Here is a 19768-nt window from a genome sequence, read left to right as displayed (position 1 = left end):
CCTCTGCTGACTGTCCAGACTCAAATACACGCATTCTACCGCGGTGTCAAACAGCATCACCACTATGGCGTCCCAACCTAGTCCTCCAAAATGTAACCTCTTAACTTGGAATGTGCGCAGTCTGGGGAAGCCCCGTAAATGAAGACTCATCCTGTCTAATTTAGATCGCCACAATATTCAATGTGCTATACTTAAGGAAACGCATCTTGCCTCCACCACACCCACCACTTTTGCATCCCGTTGGGCAGCTTTTATATGTTTTTCATCCTACTCCTCATATGCTCTGGGTACTACTATCTTGGTGAAGCGTATGCTCCCCTACACCCCCATGGGATCATACAAAGATCCACAAGGTCGTTACAGCATCCTGTGGGGAAGGTTGTTCGCTCACTCTTTTACCCTGGTCTCATGTTAGGGGCCTAACACCGATGATCCAGAATTTTTCCGACTCCTATGGGGCAAAGTGCTTGACATTGGGTCCACGCACCTGATATGGGGGGGGGGGACTTCAACGTCATGCTAGACCCGACAATGGACAGATCACACCCGCAACCCCATCACTACTCCAATGCACACCATGCCCTAAACAGCATCAAGGAAGAACACAAACTATTAGATGCCTGCCGCACCCTTCACCCCCAAACTCGAGAGGGATCTTGCTTTTCCACTGCTCATTCCTCCTGGTCACGCATAGATGGCTGGTTGATAACTAAGGGGTTAGCGACCTGGTTAGTACACGCGTCCCATCTCCACCGCACATATTCTAACCATTCACCTGTCATCCTCACCCTTGCGCCGCCTCATGAAAAGTCACCCTTCATCTCATGGCGCCTCGCCCCTCAGACACTGTTGGATCCAATCTTCAAGGAGGAACTAGAACGGGAAATTACAGATTTTTTTCCCCGCAATGACACATCAGTTCCACAATATTCCTCTGTGTGGGAGGCCTTTAAGGTCACATTACGCGGGATCTGCATTGCCAAAAGTGGGGGGGTACTGAAGGATATCCGCACCACACTTCAAAAATTAGAGCGGGAACTTAAGCAAACAGAATTGTTAATACAAGCCTATCCCACCCCTGAACTCCAGTCACGCCTAAGAAATTTACTTACGGAGTACCAAGAAACGGCCGAACACAAATGTAAGTTCAGGGGAAAATATCATCAGGTGCGTCGCTACGGAGAGGGTGAGAGACCAGGCAAAGCGTTGGCTTCCGTGATTCCCCCCCCCTGGATTCTCCAATACTGTCTTAGAAATGGAAGATGAGGATGGGCAAGCACAAAAAAACACTTCAGATATAGTGGATACCTTCAAACGATTTTATGAAAATTTATATAAGACACATAGAACGCAACCTGTGGATTTCACTTCCTTCTTCGAAGACACCGCCATTGCGTGGCTGGGGCACAACCAGAGAAAATTTCTCATTGCGCATCATGAGGATGAGGAGATTATTTCCCCGATAATGCAATTTCAATCTGGCAAGGCCCCTGGCCCTGACTGCCTTCCCGCCAAATTTTACAAAACTTATCGCCATCTCCTCATCTCTGTGTTGCGCCATGTCTTTGAAGAGGCACGGAATCGGGTATCCTGCCCTCAACAATGCGCAAAGCTCTCATTGTCTCCTTACCAAAACCCGTGAAACCCATGACGCAGTGCAACTCATACAGGCCCTTGTCCCTTATCAATGTGGACGCCAAAATCCTCGCCAAGCTGATCACCAATCGCATCAGCCCACTTATGCCTGTCTTGGTCCTTCCCAACCAGTCCGGGTTTGTACCGAGCGGAAGCACGTCCCACAACCTACGCACCTTGTTTGCGCTTCTCCATGACATCGACCCTGAAATGAACGCCGCAGCCATCTTCCTCTCTGCCACCAAGGCATTTGACTCCTTGGAATAGGACTAGCTCGCCTGTGTCCTAAACCGTATGGGATTCCCCCTCCCGTTTCTAGCATGGATACATTTATTATACACTGGCCTGCGGGCCACGGTGCTGGTCAATGGAGCCCAATCTTCCCCGTTTAAGATTGCCAGGGGCACCCAACAAGGATGGCCCCTCTTATTTGCTCTGGCTATCGAGCCTTTAGCCGCTAAGGTCAGACAACACTACCGTGATCATGCCCTCATTTATCCAGAGAGACAAATATTGATATCACAATACACAGACGATATCGCACTCTATCTGCAGAACCCGAGTGGGAGCCTTAACCCTATTCTCTGGCTGTTTATCCTATTCGGCCATCTCTCCGGGGTCAATATTAATTGGGGGAAATCTCAGATAAACCCCCTCACTGACAACACCCCCCGCTTCATACCTTGACTATCCTCTTATGTGGTGCGACGACACACTCACCTACCTCGGCATAGTCATTTCTCGCAATTGCGAGGAGCTTATGAGAGCCAACTATGGACGCGTACTTGACCTACTGACCGAGAAAATCACCAAATGGATCGCCCTTCCCCTATCCCTGGCTGGAAGAGCCACCCTCATCAAAATGGTGGTCCTCCCCAAACTTCTTTACCTATTCATCAATATCCCCTATGCCCCCAGTAGACATTTCTTCAAAGCTACCAAAACTCAGCTCATGCGTCTCACTTGGGGAGGGAAACAAGCAAGGCTGCGTTGGGACACCCTTACACGGCCCTTTGACGCTGGCGGAATTGAAATACCGGATCTGGAGTTATACTACCTATGCGCCCAAGCTCACTTTGCCACATACTGGGTAAACCCCCCCTTACATGCCCCATCTTGCGAAAGAGGATGGATATATGTCCCCAACCCCGTGCACTGCCTACCTGAGCACTCCCGCAGTCCCGTGCCGCTCTGCATCCACCACGGTACAATGCACTACTAGCACCTGGCACGAACTAGCTCAGACACCGCAATACACCTTACTGTACTCCCCCCTCCTTCCTATTCTTGGCAGACACGATAGCCCGGTCACACAAGAGGGTGGATGTCGCCGGCTACTCCGTAAGCTGTCCATTCAGACCTGGGGGCAACTTTATATTGGCGGCAAGTTCTGCACCTGCGATGAATTCTTTGGCACCACATCTCCCTTCCCGTTAGAACGGTTTTACTACATCAGATTACGCCACGATGTACGGGCCCTCACTCCCTGCTTCCCGCAACAACCTATCACCGTGTCTCGTCTGCATGCCCTTTTACAGCAAACTGCCCCCTGATACTTCATATCCTTACTATACTGCATAACACAGAAAGACAGTATATACGACCCCCCCACTGGCCAGGAGGCGATGGGAGGAGGAGCTGGAGCTGCCCCTAACTGATGACCAATGGTCGTTTTGCTGCAGACAGACTGGAGACTTTTCCTCAAGCAGTAGACTAAGAATTATCCATTATAAATATATCCATCATCTGTACTACACACCTGCAAGACTACACCGACTGCGTCTCCGCGATAGCGATCGATGTGATCGCTGCGGATACGAGGGAGCAGACTTTAGGCACGTTGCCTGGGACTGCCCGCCTGTACGTAGATTCTGGACTGAGGTAATGATGGCACTGGACCATATGACAGGGATACATATTCCCGCAAATCCTCTTACAACCCTTTTAGGGTACACCGAGACACTGGCCGTCAAGGTGCGACAATACGTTTACCTCACGCTACTCCTCTCTAAGAGACGGGTTGCTTGTAGATGGGGAAGAGGAAGGGCACCCAAATTCAAAGAATGGCTACAGGATCTCATTTATTGTCAAGAACATCTGCACATCTATGCAGAACTCCTACCTCCCTCCTCCAGACCGCGGGACATATGGGCCCCCCTTCAAGCGTATTTATTGGAGAGAGCTACAGACACAGAATCAGACGCTAACCCCTGAGACAATGAGATGGGTCTCACGCTAAGTGACTGAATAGAGGCTTGAAATACTCTACCCTGAAAAAAGCATGCTACCCTTGAGGAACGACAGGTTACTAGACACCATCACTACATCACTCAATAGTCAGCATACGTCAGCACACACAGGCACCCTCTACCTGCAAATATATACAAATGGTACGGTTGTTATTCTGTTTATGGTTTTCTACATGACTACTCATGAATGCATGCTGAACCTACTTCATCCTTTATCTACTGACGCGGCCGGCCCGGAGTGGTTGTAAGCGGCTTGCTGTGTACTCCCTTTTCCCGGTTATGACGACTTGCTATTGATTACTTTGCCATGCCGGCCCACTATGGGATGTAGGCATCAAGCTGTGGACAATGTTTTGAACTCTTAATAAAGTTGAGGCATTGGTCTATGGTCCCTTTGCCTTTTTGTAAACCATATTGAGATGCTATCAACATTTTCCTCTCTCTGGCCCAATCCTTCAGCCTGTTCAGCAGAAGGCACAGCAACAGTTTTGCTGTGCTGTCTAACAGGGAGATGGGTCTGTAATTTTGAGGACTGGACTTGTCCTCCATTTTAGGTCAAGCCTTTGACAGCACTTGCGCTGTCTGCAAGACCTGTTGTACCCTAGTCTGTGGCCTGTGGCACACCCGCTGATTGCTATTGGCTGTTGTTTGTGTCAATCAGTAATGCAGCTTTGTTATTGCTGCATTTCTTTAACTGTTCCTCCTTTGTGTGCTTAGTTCTGCTTCTGGTGATTTAACTCAGAGAGCATTTTGTTTGGCCATCACACTGTGCAGCGTTTGATGGCCCCTGCTCCCTCTTCAGACGAAGGATCAAAAACAATGAATGCTATTTAATATCAAGAACAAAGCACTTGTTGGGCTAAGAAACAAGTTAGATTGTCTGTGGTAAACTTTGTGTCTTCTTGTAAATTGGATTTCACTCTATCTTTATATGTTAAAAAAACACACATGCAGCTAGTAACAATGATACCGATTCAACTACAGTGCGACTTTTCTCCTTTTTTATACGAGTGCACACTTCTTTCTAAACATGTGATGAAAGAATATAACCTGTTTACACCAACATATACTTATTTTTTCCTGGCACTTTTCTCTAATTTATTAATAAATTGTATACACATTTAACCACTGTGTATTTGTTCATATTTAAACACTAACTGGGTTGAGGTATTGTAAGTTGTCTGCACATTCGCATTTGCATCACTCATGGTTATCAGCAGTTCGAAACATGCCTGGCAAGACTGATGTCCTAAAATAACAAATTTTGTAGCCATTATTTTTGTGTTTGTTTTATCACTCTGCATGCCTCTAAGTGATTGCCAGTGACAGCCTATAAAGCCAGCTCCACCGTGCATGCTGCTACACTTGCAAAGTTATCCTAATTAAGGAACCTATACCGAACATAATTAACTGCATGTGTATATGTGTTCAGAGGCATGCTTCTCGATGTAGGACTTGTGGAAGGGCAATGGTCAGCATACCCTTCAGCACTACCCTTCCCTTATTGGATCCCGATGTGTAGTTGCTCCAGTGCGTTTCCACATTGCAGATAGCGACTGTTCTTCAGAGCAGGAAGTATGTCAGTTGTTACCCGGCGAAATCATAATCATTTTATTGACCTAGGGAAGGATGGAAGGCTGAGTGACCCATGCTGATTCTAACCGTCACCATGCGGTCGAGCACAGATTCCTGGAAGGTATTCATTAATTAGTACACTCAGCACCATAACGGCTGGTATACCCCAGTTAATTTTGTTTGTTAAGTGCACACTGGTAATTAAATTGCTTCTAGGTGCTTTCGTGAGCAGTACCAGTGGTACGTGTAAGAGAGGTTTGCACTGAACGCTTGTGGTATTTTATGCTGCATTCATTGCAGGCAGGGAGGGTGAGGTCAACTTTAAAATTTCATGATGTATGACTAGCGGGCCAGAAGGTCTGTTATGTCCCTAAAAATGTTGTTTGTAAGGCGCACAACACGTAATTCAATTGCTTATAGGTGATTTTCTCAACAGCAACAGTATTAAGTGTGAGGGAGGTTTACATAGAGGGTGCTTGTGGGATTTTAAGGTAGGTATGCATTTCTGGCCTGGTTAGATGATTCAACTCTAGCTTTTCATGGTGTTTGACTAAGCGGTACTTGTTGCTGGAACGGATCTCCATCTCTTCAGAGGTTTTGTAAGACACCAGGTTAATGGTCCATACATGTAATACCAACAAAGGCAAGGTAACGCTAGGCTAGCATGACAAGGTCACCATAGGCGAGCGAGACTAGGTCACCATAGGTGAGCAACACAAGGTCACCATAGGCGAGCTGATCAATTCTACCATAGGCGAACAAGTTACTTACCTTCGGTAACGATATAGCTGTAAGAAACATTAGTTAGTGAATAATTTCTTACCTTAGAATTACCCCCAGGCATCAGACTGGATCCGGAAATTTTTCATCAGCAGTACCCCTCCGCGTCAGAAGGTGGCGTCGTGCGGCTCTGCGTCCACCGTTGGCAACGTGGTAGCCGAGATGACATTGCAGCAGCCACTTAGATGCCACCCTTGCGCGCCAGGAACACAGAGCCATGCAAGATACTGACCACTGGTGCATTGAAACTAGGGCCCTGAAAGGGATGACCTTAACCCTATAAATCAGTTTGCAGAATGGTGGGTCGGTAAGGAATCTATCACTAACTAACGTTTCTTACAGATATATAATTACCGAAGTTAAGTAACTTGTTCATCTGAAAGAAACATGTTAGTGATAGATTCCTTACCTTAGAATAGATACCCCAGCATATCAACCTCGGTGGTGGGTCTGCAAACCAAGATCACACCAGGAAGTCCCGGAGAACAGAACGGCCAAAGAAGCCGTCTCTCCGGACTTGGCTGTCCAGGCAATGGTGCTTAGTAAAAGTGTGCAATGAGGCCCACGTAGCTGTCTGACAGATGTCTTGTAAGGGGACACCACGTCCCAATGCCGTAGTGGCAGCCGTTGCCCTGGAGGAATGGGCGCGCAGCCCCACCGGAGGCACCTTTTTTGCCAGAGAATAACAGGCTTTAATGCACAAGTTACTACTTGTGTAACGATATATCTGTAAGAGACATTAGTTAGTGATAGATTCCTTATCTTAGAATATTTCCCAGGCGTCAGACTGGATCCGGAAAGTTTTCTGCTTAGCAGTACCCCTGCGCACCAGTAGGTGGCATTGTGCGGCTCCGAGTCCGTCAGTGGCATTGTACGCGCCGGAATGATGTCACAGAGACTACTTAGGCGCCACCCATTCACGCTGACGTCAGTTCTGTACACGACTTTCCGCGCCGAAACGCAGAGCCATGCAAGACACTCACCATAGGTGCATAAAACTAGGGCCCTAAAGGGATGACCTTAACCCTAGTAATCAGTCCGCTGAATGGAGAGGATGGGTGGAGCGGTAAGGAATCTATCACTAACTAATGTCTCTTACAGATATATCGTTACACAAGTAGTAACTTGTGCATCTGAAAGAGACACGTTAGTGATAGATGCCTTACCTTAGAATAGATACCCCAGCAATACCAACCCCGGTGGTTGGTCTGCGAACAAGATTACAACAAAAAGTCACGGAGCACAGAACGGCCAAAGAAGCCGTCTCTCTGGACCGTACTGTCAAGGCAGTAGTGCTTGGCAAACGTGTGCAGCTAGGCCCACGTAGCTGCCTGACAAATGTCCTGCAAGGGAACACAGTGTCCCAAGGCAGTAGTGGCTGCAGTTGCCCTGGTCGAATGGGCACGCAGCCCCACAGGAGGCTCCTTCTTGGCCAAGGAGTAACATGCTTTGATGCACAAAATAACCCACCGGGAAATGGTTCGTTTGTGTACAGCCCGACCTTTCTTGGCGCCCATGTAACCAACAAAGAGTTGATCATCCACCTGGAACTGTTGTGTACGCTGCAGATAGAAAGCAAGCCCCTGTTTCGGGTCCAGACGGTGGAACCACTCCTCTTCCCTGGAAGCATGTGGAGGCGGAAAGAAGGTGGGCAAAGTGATGGTCTGCCCGATGTGAAAGGGCGTAACAACCTTTGGCAAGAAAGAAGGAAGGGTCCTTAAAACCACCTTGTCCGGATGAACAGAAAGGAAAGGAGGTTTGGAAGAAAGAGCCTGAAGCTCACTCACTCTTCTGGCTGAGGTGATAGCAACCAGGAAAGCAGTCTTGAGAGTAAGAAGACACAAAGGACAGTTATGAAGAGGCTCAAAGGGAGCACACATCAGAAAAGTCAAGACAAGATTCAAGTCCCACTGAGGCATTATGAAAGGCACGGGAGGAAACGTGTGTGTAATGCTTTTGAGGAAACGGTTAACAACCGGGGACTTAAAAAGAGAAGGCTGATCAGGAAGCCTCAGGAAGGCAGAGATGGCTGAAAGATAACCTTTGATAGTGCCCAGAGCAGAGCCTTGCTGGGCCAAGGACAGGAGGAACAGAAGGACCTCAGAAAGAAGAGCCGAAAGGGGGTCTACAGCTTTCGCTGTGCACCATGCCACAAATCTGTTCCATCGGCAGGCGTATACCGTTTTAGTGGAGGGACGCCTGGCTGCCAGAATGACATCACAGACTTTGGAAGGAAGATCGAAAGGTGTCAACTGTCGCCGCTCAATCTCCATGCATAGAGGTGGAGACTGGACAGGCTCAGGTGGAAGACCGTCCCCTGCTGCTGCGACAGAAGATCCTCCTGAAGAGGAAGACGGATCGGGGGATCAATGCTCATACTGAGTAGCTCGGGATACCATACTATTCGAGCCTAGTCCGGAGCTACAAGAATGACTTGGGCCCGGGCGCGCCTGATCTTCTTCAGCACTCTGGGCAGAAGTGGTATAGGCGGAAAGGCGTACAACAGACCGCAACTCCACTTGCGACGAAAAGCGTCTCCGAGCGAGTGCCGCCTTGGAAATTCCAACGCGCAGAACTGATGACATTGCGTGTTCTCTTCGGTGAAGAATAGATCTAACCAAGGCTCTCCCCACTGCTGAAAGAGACCTTGCGCCACGTCTGAGTGCAGATCCCATTCGTGATCCATCATGCACCGGCGGCTGAGTACGTCCGCCCTAGCGTTCAGAGAACCTGCCAGGTGTTGAACCACCAAGGTAATGGCGTGATGTTCCAGCCATGACCAGAGGCGCAGAGCCTCCTGACATAGGGTCCACGACCCCACCTCGCCCTGTTTGTTGTAATACCACATGGCGATGGTGTTGTCCGTGAACACCTGCACTACACTTCCCCGGAAAGAGGGAAGGAATGCCTTCAGTGCAAGCCGGATCGCCCGCAGCTCCAGTAGGTTGATATGGAGCCGGGATTCCGCCGGAGACCAGAGGCCTCTGATCTCCACCTCTCCCATGTGACCACCCCATCCCAGGAGGAATGCATCCGTCACCACTGTGTGCTCCGTTTGGGGAAGGGAGAGGTATCTGCCACTGACCCAATCGCGGTCCGTGAGCCACCACTGCAACTGTCGTGCAGCGCCCTCCGAGATCTGGACGTGACCGGACAGGTCACCCTGATGCTGTGCCTACTGGAACTTCAGGTCCCACTGCAGAGCCCGCATATGCCATCTGGCATGCATCACCAGCAGGATGCAGGAGGCCATCAGGCCCAGCAGCCAGAGGGTCATCCTGACCGAAACCCGGGATAGAGGCTAAAAGATCGGAATCATAGCCTGAATATCCTGGACTCGCTGCTCGGGAGGATAAACCCGAAACAACGTCGAATCCAGAACCGCCCTGATGAAAGGGAGCTTCTGAGAGGGGCTCAGGTGCGACTTCGGCACATTGATGGAGAACCCCAGCAAATGCAGGAGTTCGGCCGTAGCCTGGAGGTGGGAGACGACATCCGGGGGCGAGCCCGCCCTAAACAGCCAGTCATTGAGGTAGGGGAAGACTGACACCCCGGACCTGCGCAGATGAGCTGCGACCATCGCCATCACTTTCGTGAACACCCGAGGGGCGCTGGTAAGGCCGAAGGGGAGCACGGCAAACTGAAAATGCTCCTGGCACACCATGAACCGCAGGAACACCAGAGGGCCAGCAGGACAGGGATATGAAATTAAGCGTCCTGCAAGTGCAACGCTACCATCCAGTCTCCAGGGTCCAGGGCAGTCAGGACCTGAGCCAGAGTGAGCATCTTGAACTTCTCCTTCCGGAGGAAGCGATTGATGTCCCGGAGGTCCAAGATGGGGCACAAGCCCCCCTTGTCCTTCTTGGGGACCAGAAAGTAGTGGGAATAACAACCGCATCCTACTTCTGGCCCAGGAACACGCTCAATGGCCCCCTTGGCCAGGAGGACCAAGACTTCCTGACGGAGAAGGGCCAAATGATCCCCTGACATGCTGTGGTACCGAGGTGACATGGCTGGAGGGGAGGACAGAAAGGGGAGCGAGTAACCTTGGCAGATTATCTGCAGCACCCAATTGTCCAACGTGATCCCGTGCCAGTGGTGGAGGTGAACCCTGCCACCCACTGGCGTGCCCCCTGAAGCTCGGATTAGGAAGGTTTCGAGGCGGAAGCAGCGGGGGTGGAAGTGGACTGACCCACACGCAGGTTACCAGACTCGCCCCTGCGGAACCCACGTCCGCAGCCTCGCTGAGGCTAGTTCTGCACAGGCTTGCTGGAAGAGCGTGCCTGGGTACCCCTGACCTGGCCACGAAAGGAACGAACCCCGTCGTGGCAGGGCTTTTCGAGGAAAGACCCAAAGACTTGGCTGTGGCACGAGAGTTTCTAAAGCGCTCCAGGACATTGTCAGCCTTATCACCAAAGAGGCGGGAGCCATCGAAGGGCATGTCCATGAGCCAGCTCTGGACATCGGGTGAGAATCCAGTGGAACACAACCAGGCAACGAATCAGCGGTGTCCAAACCACACCTGATGGCAAACTTCGCCACATCCTTGCCCTACGCAATCTCTTGGGAAAGGACAGCCTGGACCTCCTCAGAGCACTGAGGCAGAACCTCCGCCACCGAATCCCGCACTGCATGGGAGTAACGGCCCAATAAGCAGGCGGTATTAACCGACCTCAACCCCAAACTGGCTGAGGAGAACAACCTCTTGCCATATTGGTCCAGCCTCTTAGAGTCCTTATCCGGCGGAGCTGAGGGAAAAGCACTCTGCGATGTCGAGGCCTGAATGACCAGGCTCTCAGGCATGGGGTGAGTGGTCAAGAAGGCAGGATCACCAGGCGCCGGGCGATGACACCTAGCGACGTTCTTATCCACCGGCGCCCCCGAGGCCGGCTGCAACCAAGTACCCAAGAGGACTTCGGTAAGGGCCTCATTGAAAGGGACCAGCGGCTCCAACGATGTAGATGCTGTCTGGAGCACCTCCGTATGGAGGTTGGTCTGTAGGGCCACCATAGGGAGGTAGAGATGGAGAGTCTCCGCGCCTCGACGCAGCACCATACTGTAGGAAGCGCCCTCCTCCATAGTAGATGGAGGCGAGGCAAACCCCGGGTCAAAAGACACATCAAGTTCACCTGCATCTTGAAGGTCATCCACCCAATCCTGCTCGGAGTCACACTGCCGTGCAAGGGGGTCCTCGGAGCTGTCATAGTCCTCATCCGGCTCCGGGGTAGAAGGAGCTGGCCGCGGCGGTAGGACTGGAGCCGAAGAGGGGGCCAGCAGTGCAGGGAGCGGACATCGCATTCAGAAAATGTGACTGATCCGTACCTGGAGTCAGAAAGACAGGATACCCTGGATCCGTTACTGCAGGCTCTGAAGCCGCTTGAGGAGGCAATACATTTGATTCCGGTTGTGGCGCCCGAGACCCTGGAGGCAGAGGTGGAGTGGTCGGCTACACTGGAGGGGTTTCTTCTCTTGGCGCTGGTGGAGTCGCTGCTCTTGGAGCCGGAGACAGGGCCAGAGTCACCTCAGGAGAAAGAGAAACGTCATCCTTCCGATGACACTGGGGAACAGGGTACACCGACTTTGGCGTCTCATCTTTCTACGAACGATGGCGAGAACCATGGCGCCGCTTCTTCTTGTGCTTCCTCGATGACGTTGAGGTATGTGGAGTCGGTGACTTGGATTGGGACCTTGACCTTCTTCGACCCCTTTTTTGCTTCTTGGCTTTGGCCATGAACAACTTGGCCTCCCTCTCCTTCAGTGCCTTGGGGTTCATGCACCGGCATGATGAATACTCCCCAACGTCGTGAACAGTCCTCATGGGGATCATTGATAGACCTCTGGCCCCCACATTCCCTGCATTGCTTGCATCTGGAGTTCCTCTGAGTAGCCATAATCGCTGCTACAAAGACCCGAAGACTCGCAAGAAAGAAACTCCTAGAAATGGAGAGCCCTGGTAAAAAAACTTTATGCATCGACAGTGTGGGAAAAAGGGAACTGACGTCTGCACGCCAATGAGGCCTTCTTATGGCTCCAATGATGTCACATGGAGTCACTCCATTGTGACATCCTCATTGACGTGGGAGTGCTGAGGAGAACATTTCCGTGGAATGCTACGCAAGGGGTAATTCAAAAGGGGAGGAATCCACAGGCAGATGTATCCATCAGAAAGGCATGTCAAAAAGCGACAAAGAGGTAGCTCTTCTCCAGATCGGTGCTTAACTGGCACAGAAAGAAAAGAACTGACGTCTGCGCGCCTGGGTGGCGCCTATATAGGTGACTGCGACGTCATAACTGGTGCTAATGATAACGTCACAAAGAGCAAAAGGGTGCCACCTGACGGCGTGCGCAAGGGGTCCAGCTCGAGCAAAACTTTCAGGATCCAGTCGGACGCCTAGGAAATTCAAAGTTAAGGAATCTGCAGCTAGAAGTATCTATCAGATATAGGATGCATAACACACAAAGCCATTCATTCACTAGAGAAGCCCTGGACAACCTTCTGACATATTCCGGTGCCTCCAGAGATTACAGAAGCAAACACACCCTACTACTCAGTCCACCCAAGATCTAAATGAAACAAGCATAATAAATATCCTTGGAGTGGCAACAAATTTATGGAACTCTCTCCCAACTCAATTGAGACAACTAGACGTACTCTCTCATTCAGAAGGGGCTTAAATAATGTTGCAGTTACAAGGTATCTAATCGAAGTACGTCCGTCAGCTTTGCAATTTTTCCCACCCTGAACTTGAAAACTCCTTTCTTATATCCATGCACTACTCTGAACTATCCCCACACACCTCAAATCTCCCCACTGTTCCTACCTGTTGTAACCTTACGTCCGTTTCATATCCCCTCACTTTCATGAAAACACCATTCACTATTACGAGATCTAAATCTAATGTTCCTTGCACGGTTGTTACATCTGTAAAGCTCCCTAAGACTGCTACATAAAAATGTCACATAAGTAAATAATACGTTTTTCAAGCAACTGTAAAACAGTTATGGATAGAATTGATAGTACATGCTTCAGTGAGATAAGTAAATTTCAGGGCAGAAATTTACCTAGGCATCTTGCTTTTTTTAAACTTGGATGTTGCATAACTATAACATGTTTTTTCAGTCACATGAACATTTAGAACTTGGCAGTACCGGCTCATAAAAGATAACCCTGGTATAGTGATTAGTAAGAGAAAATCGCGGGGCTTCAGTGTGTCACAAAATCTCCTTTCATGATTGTGGTTCGCAATTTCGGGTCAAGTGTGCAGAGTTGATCTTTTATTTGATGTGATAGGATCTGGAGTAGCGTCACAAGTAGTCATGACAACCTCTTCTGATTAGAAGTATTCATAGTTATTGTAAACTTCTTGAACAACTTCTGATGGGTATACAGTACTAACAATGCCTGGAATTATTTGCTTGTGTTAAGATGCTAAGTGCAACAACAAAAACACAGTGATGAATGAAATGCTTAAATTAATCTCAGCCACTAACAATCGATCACTCGGGCAGCATCCCTGTCCATCATTTTTCGCCCACCATGTCGCCTGAGTTTGGACTCAGCCATATGCAAATCATCTTGACCCTGTTCCCATGGGAAAAGTCCAATTTTTGTATACTTTACTGTGTCGCCCTAAGTGGGAAAGGTATGCCCAGACGTGGGTCCTGTGCATACTGTCACTGGAGCCAAGCTATACCTGGCTCATGAACCCTAACTAGGGCAAAACCAGTCCTAGGTTTCTTGTGTTCCAGTTCAGGAGGACCTGGTTTGACAGTTCAAGCTGGACTGTTCCCCTTGTCGCAGGGTCAAGACTGATTTGCATATATCCTGGTCAAAACTGAGGTCACATGGTGTACAAAATAACGATGGACTGGAATGCAGCCCTAAGTAATTACCAGAGGCTGAGATTAGTTGGAGTATTCCATCAATCGCTTTTTTAATACTTTACTGTGTTGGCTTGGCAGTTCGGGCTGGACTGTTCCCATGAGGCACAGGGTCAAGACTGATTTGCATATGGCTGGGTTTAAACTGAAATGGCACGGTGAGCAAAAAAACAATGGATTTAGGCCCAGATCTCTGTACTGGGGTGAATGTATGACATTGTTCTGCATTCTGTCCATCAATTGTTGTTTTTGCATTTGTCACCCCGAGTGGGACGGGTATGCTCAGACGTGAGTCCCGTGCTCTCCATGCCACTGGAATCAAGCTATCCTGGCTGAAGAGGGGTGAAACCCCGAAACCGGTCCTAGGATGCTTGTTTCCAGTCCAGGGAGGACCTGGCTTGGCAGTTCGGGCTGGACTGTTCCCATGAGGCACAGGGTCAAGACTGATTTGCATATGGCTGGGTTCAAACTGGAATGGCATGGTGAGCAAAAAAACGATGGATTTAGGCCCAGATCTCTGTACTGGGGTGAATGTATGACATTGTTCTGCATTGTGTCCATCAATTGTTGTTTTTGCATTTGATGCAAAGCATGACATCTTTAAAAGAGCAACACAATCTTGAGCTCAATATTACAAGACGTTTCATGTATTACAAAGTTTTCTTTCAGAGCATAATGTCTCCACACCGGCTCTGTTGGCATTATTCACCAGAATAGACCATCATCACTATTTATTTCACACATAGAGTAGTACAGTAAGTCCATCTATTTTAAACATTTACATTTTTGCCTCTACATCAGCATAAATATTGAGTACATCTTTTGCGTCTAACGAAGACAACTGGGTGTGTTTTATCATTTTGACACGTATGTCTCAATTAATTTCCAAGAATTTCACTGATAAACTTGACAGAATCTGTCAAAATTTGTGTGTGTACATCTATTCAATATTTTTTTAAATAAATACATTTACCATTTTCATATCAGGTCCTCCCTTTCCAGTTAACAATGACTCCAGTAAACAGCACAACGTGGTGACTTTGCTGATGTCCACTTGTGGAATAGCTTGATTACTCTTTCTTATGACAAATCGCAGCCCATTTTCTACATAGCGTTTGAAAAGTTCGAGCAAATACTGCTTTGTTTCAGCATTTATCTGTAAATAACATATTTAAAAGTCATTCAAATTAATAGTTCAAAAGAATTGGACGTCATTACATATCGAATTATACAAAACGTAGCATTTATTTTTAAAATGCCGAATTGAACAGTACACAATAGTTGACAGGGAGTCTGTGGGACTCTGATGAACCAGATGCACACCAGGTTGCAAGAGTACAAAGTCAAAGAAGCGCAAAGTTAAAAGTGATTGGCTCTGCACTGGCACTAAACTCGATTACAATCAAAAAGCGGGGGGAGGTAGAGGTTAAGGTTAGGTTCACCCTCCTTACTGAACATAGTTCCACAACATCAGGAATACCGGAATAAGAAACCTAACTATAGGAGGAACAGGGATTCCACTGAACATGTGTGAAAAAAAACCTCTTTCCAGAAAGAAAAATTATTTTCTAGAGTCCCCTCACCCACCAGGGTTGTCCCTAAGTGGCATGCTTCATCATTGGGGTCATCTCAATCCGCTGCGGATTAAGGCGTGCTCTGACTTGAGAAACTACGTAGGAGCACTTACTTTTGAAAATATGTGTGGTGCAGTGATGTGGAATGGGAAACAAAAAGGTAAAAAATACCTAGCTAGTGAGCTAATATTTTATTCCTGCTCCTAGTTGGTATGTTTAAAATCAAGGGTTAATAATAGGGAAAGACCTAACTTTAATGAGTATGGTGTCCCTAGTATTGGGTCGACATGTTTCAAGCTATTCCCTAAAAGCTCTTCTTCAGGAACATACGAGGACCAGCCCCGTGCGTACCACTCCTAATACACCATGTCAGTGTTTAACCGTATGTATTAAGTAATAGGTGTATACACATTAGGTGTGCACATCATCATTCATAGGATTGCTTAGGATTGGACCCAATACTAAGGACACCATACTCATTTAAGTTCGGTCTTTCCCTTTTATTAACCCCTGATTTTGAACATACCAACTAGGAGCAGGAATAAAATATTAGCTCACTAGCTAAGTATTTCTAACCTTTTTGTTTCCCACTCCACATCACTGCACCACACATATTCTCTAAACTAAGTGCTCCTACGTAGTTTTGGAAGTTGCAGCACACCTCAATCCGCAACCGGATTGAGAGGACCCCAGTGATGAAGAATGCCACCTAAGGGCAACCCTGGTGGGTGAGGGAACTCTAGAAAATATTTTTTCTTTCTGGAAAAAGGGTTTTTCTCACACATGTTCAGTGGAATCCTTGTTCCTCCTATGGTTAGGTTTCTTATTCCGGTATTACGGATGTTGTGGAACTAAACTTGATTACCAAATTTTAAAAAGTGTGAGATGGAACATTGGCAAATAATTGCACTGATTAGTAAATTGAAGGAGTGTGTGTGAAAGTAACAGAGAATAACAGGCATTACTGAAGTGTTCTGACAGCTAGTAATCCATTGATTACTCACAGGTGATCCCATTACTTCGAATCTATCTTTATGACACAGTCCTTACATCATGAGGTGTGGCCCTTTCCCTTACAGTCATGTTTGTAGAAGAGCCACATCTATCCAACAAGTTGCCCAACAGATTACGGTCTATGCTATGCGCACAGAAGGTATAGCAAGATATTTGTAAGCACTGAGACACGAAAGTAGAATCGAAGTAATGAGATTACTGGTAAGTAATCAGAGCATTACCCCATCATCGCGTTCTCGTCTCAGTTCATACATAACGACAATCTACAAGGGAAGGCACCTGCAATTCCATTGCAAAGGCCCGATCCACTCTAACCCTGCTTGTTAGAAATTGGGTTTCTGGTTGGAAGAGGTATGTATTCTGACCAAGCAGGAACCACAAGCCTAGTCATGGTAAGGCAGATATACACCCTAAATTAACCTGCACTCATCCTCTTGTAGCTTGACACAGAGCAGTCAGGCTCAACTTAAGAGGCAATGTGTAAAGTATTTGTGCAACACTTAAAACAGCAAAAACACCACACAAAAAAGATACCACACCTGGTTAGAAAAACAGAGCTTTATTTAATGAACAAAACAAGACCATAACGACAAAAATCCAATAAGTATAACCGGAGTTATACATTTTAAAGAATATACTGAAATGTAGTGCTTAATAGCATAAAGCCCCAACCGGGCTATCTAGTCGCTCTAGACCAGGTCAAATCCAAAAGTTCAGGTTGACTGCGATGGAGCGCGGGTTGGATACAGGGACCAACCTTGTCCCACTGAATAGTAACTTGTTTGCGTCATTGGAGATCGGTTGCGTGGAGCAGAGGAGGCAATGCGTTGACGATCCTTTCGATGTAGGTGATGCTTTGTTTCCGAGAGTCGGAAATACGTTGAAGCTGTAGGTGATGCAGAGCACCGATGGCTAAGCGCTGTACTTAATCCTTGCAGCACCCGCGATGCATTGTTGTCGAAGGAGATGCGCCAGTTTCGAGCGGGGCAATGAAGGCGATGCGTGGATTTTTGTAGTTGCAGCACTTTATACCCACTTCCAAGGGCCCAGAGCTGGATTGGCACCGCTTGACAGGGTAAGACTCTTAGATGGCAGAGTCTGGGTGCTGTAGTTGTATGGGTGGAAGTCTTTGTTGTCCCCGAGACTTCAAACAGGAGGCAAGTGGACAAGCCCATTGAGTCACTTTGGTTCTGGGTTAGAGAGATGCAGATCCAGTCCTTCTCACTCCTAGGCAAAGGGCCAGCAGGTCAGCACAGAAAGCAAGAGTCCAGCAGAGTGACAGTCCAGCAGAGTGACAGTCCTTGTAGCAGCACAGCAATCCTTCCTGGCAGAGTATTGATATTAATATATTTTGTATAGCGCCCAAATGCCCGAGAGAGTCTTGGCACTGGCGACTGCTAAGTCGGGTACTGGTCAAGTGGAGTGTTTAAAATAACATATCACAGGGGAAATGAAAACAGCCACGTCTAGAGATGTGCTCTAAAGCAGGACAAGTTTGAAAGACATTTGGGATGTCCTGGCAGACTGTTCCAGAGTTGACAGGTGGTATAAACAAAACTTCTACCACCACATGTAATTTTCTTGATTTTAGGAACACTGACTGTTCTGGAGGCTGCAGAGAGCAAATATCTTCTCTACATGTATCAGGACAATTTCTTCTTTAGGTACTCAGGGCCTACACCATGCACAGATGTATGTGCCAAACAGAGTGCCTTAAAAGCCTCTCTTTTTGACTGGGAGCCAGTGGAGCTACACTAATTCCTCTGAGACAGACGTAAACCTGGGGATTCTCTTGTAGAGGCAGTCCGCTGCAATCTGCAGCATCTGAAGCTTCTTAAGTGACCATTGATGAATGCCCAAATATAGGGCATTACAATAAACCAGCCTGGACAGGACCAGCACAATGGCGACTGATTTCTGTAGATCAAATGGAATAAAAGGGAGGAACAAGATGAAGTTTGCTAATCTGATCAATAAAAGATAGTCTGGAGTCAAAAAACACCCCCAGATTCCTCACTTTAGACACTGGAGTAGGGGGAAGGCCAAGAGTCTGAGGCCATCAAGGTTTGTTCCGGAAGGAAGTGTCCTTGCCAAAAAAGAACCTTGTTTTTATCCAAGTTCAGCTTGAGGATCTTGCTGCTCATCCAGTTAACAACTACACACATACAGCTATTAAAGAACAAGTTACTTACCTTCGGTAACAATATATCTGTAAGAAACATTAGTAGTGATAGATTCCTTACCTTAGAATTACCCCCAGGCGTCAGACTGGATCCGGAGAGTTTTCGTCAGCAGTACCCCTGCACGTCGGAAGGTGGCGTCGTGCCGCTCCGCGTCCGTCGTTGGCGTCATGGTTGCCGAGATGACGTCGCTGCATCTACTTAGACGTCGCCCTCGCGTGCTGACGTCAGTTCTATACACGACTTTCTGCACCAGGAACGCAGAGCCATGCAAGATACTGACCACTAGTGCCTTGAAACTAGGGCCCTGACAGGGATGACCTTAACCCTAGAAATCAGTTCGCAGAACAGGGAGGATGGGTGGGGCGGTAAGGAATCTATCACTACTAATGTTTCTAACAGATATATCGTTACCGAAGGTAAGTAACTTGTTCATCTGAAAGAAACACATAGTTATAGATTCCTTACGAATAGATACCCCAGCAATACCAACCCCGGTGGTGCGTCTGCGACCCAAGATCACACCAGAAAATCTCAGAGAACAGAACGGCTAAAGAAGCCTTCTCTCCAGACTTGGTTGTCCAGGCAGTAATGCTTAGTGAAAGTGTGCAGCGAGGCCCACGTAGCTGCCTGACAGTTGTCTTGTAAGGGGACACCAAGTCCCAATGCCATAGTGGCAGCCGTCGCCCTGGTGGAATGGGCAAGCAGCCCCACCGGAGGATCATTTTTAGCCAAAGAGTAACAGGCTTTAATACACACCGAGAGATAGTTTGCTTGTGTACGGCCCAACCTTTCTTGGCGCCAACGTAGCCAACAAAGAGCTGGTCATCCACCCAGAACTGTTGTGTGCGATTGAGGTAAAAGGAGAGCGCACGTTGAG

At 48.1% G+C, this 19768-nt stretch overlaps 1 protein-coding gene across 2 annotated transcripts in view; it reads right to left on the bottom strand.

The window, feature by feature from the left end:
* Positions 1–19768, bottom strand: part of DNAH6 (dynein axonemal heavy chain 6) — a 2458578-nt gene that overhangs the window by 1288022 nt on the left and 1150788 nt on the right. For both annotated transcript variants that reach the window (XM_085636629.1, XM_085636630.1), the window contains one exon: positions 15094–15276. In XM_085636629.1, coding sequence (XP_085492755.1) covers positions 15094–15276 — 183 coding nt within the window. The remainder of the gene's footprint in view (positions 1–15093; positions 15277–19768) is intronic.

This window comes from Triturus cristatus, chromosome 2_1 (assembly GCF_964204655.1).
Source record: "Triturus cristatus chromosome 2_1, aTriCri1.1, whole genome shotgun sequence".
Lineage (NCBI taxonomy): Eukaryota > Metazoa > Chordata > Amphibia > Caudata > Salamandridae > Triturus > Triturus cristatus.
The sequence above is the reverse complement of the archived record's forward strand: the minus strand, read 5'-3'. Positions and strand labels throughout refer to the sequence as shown.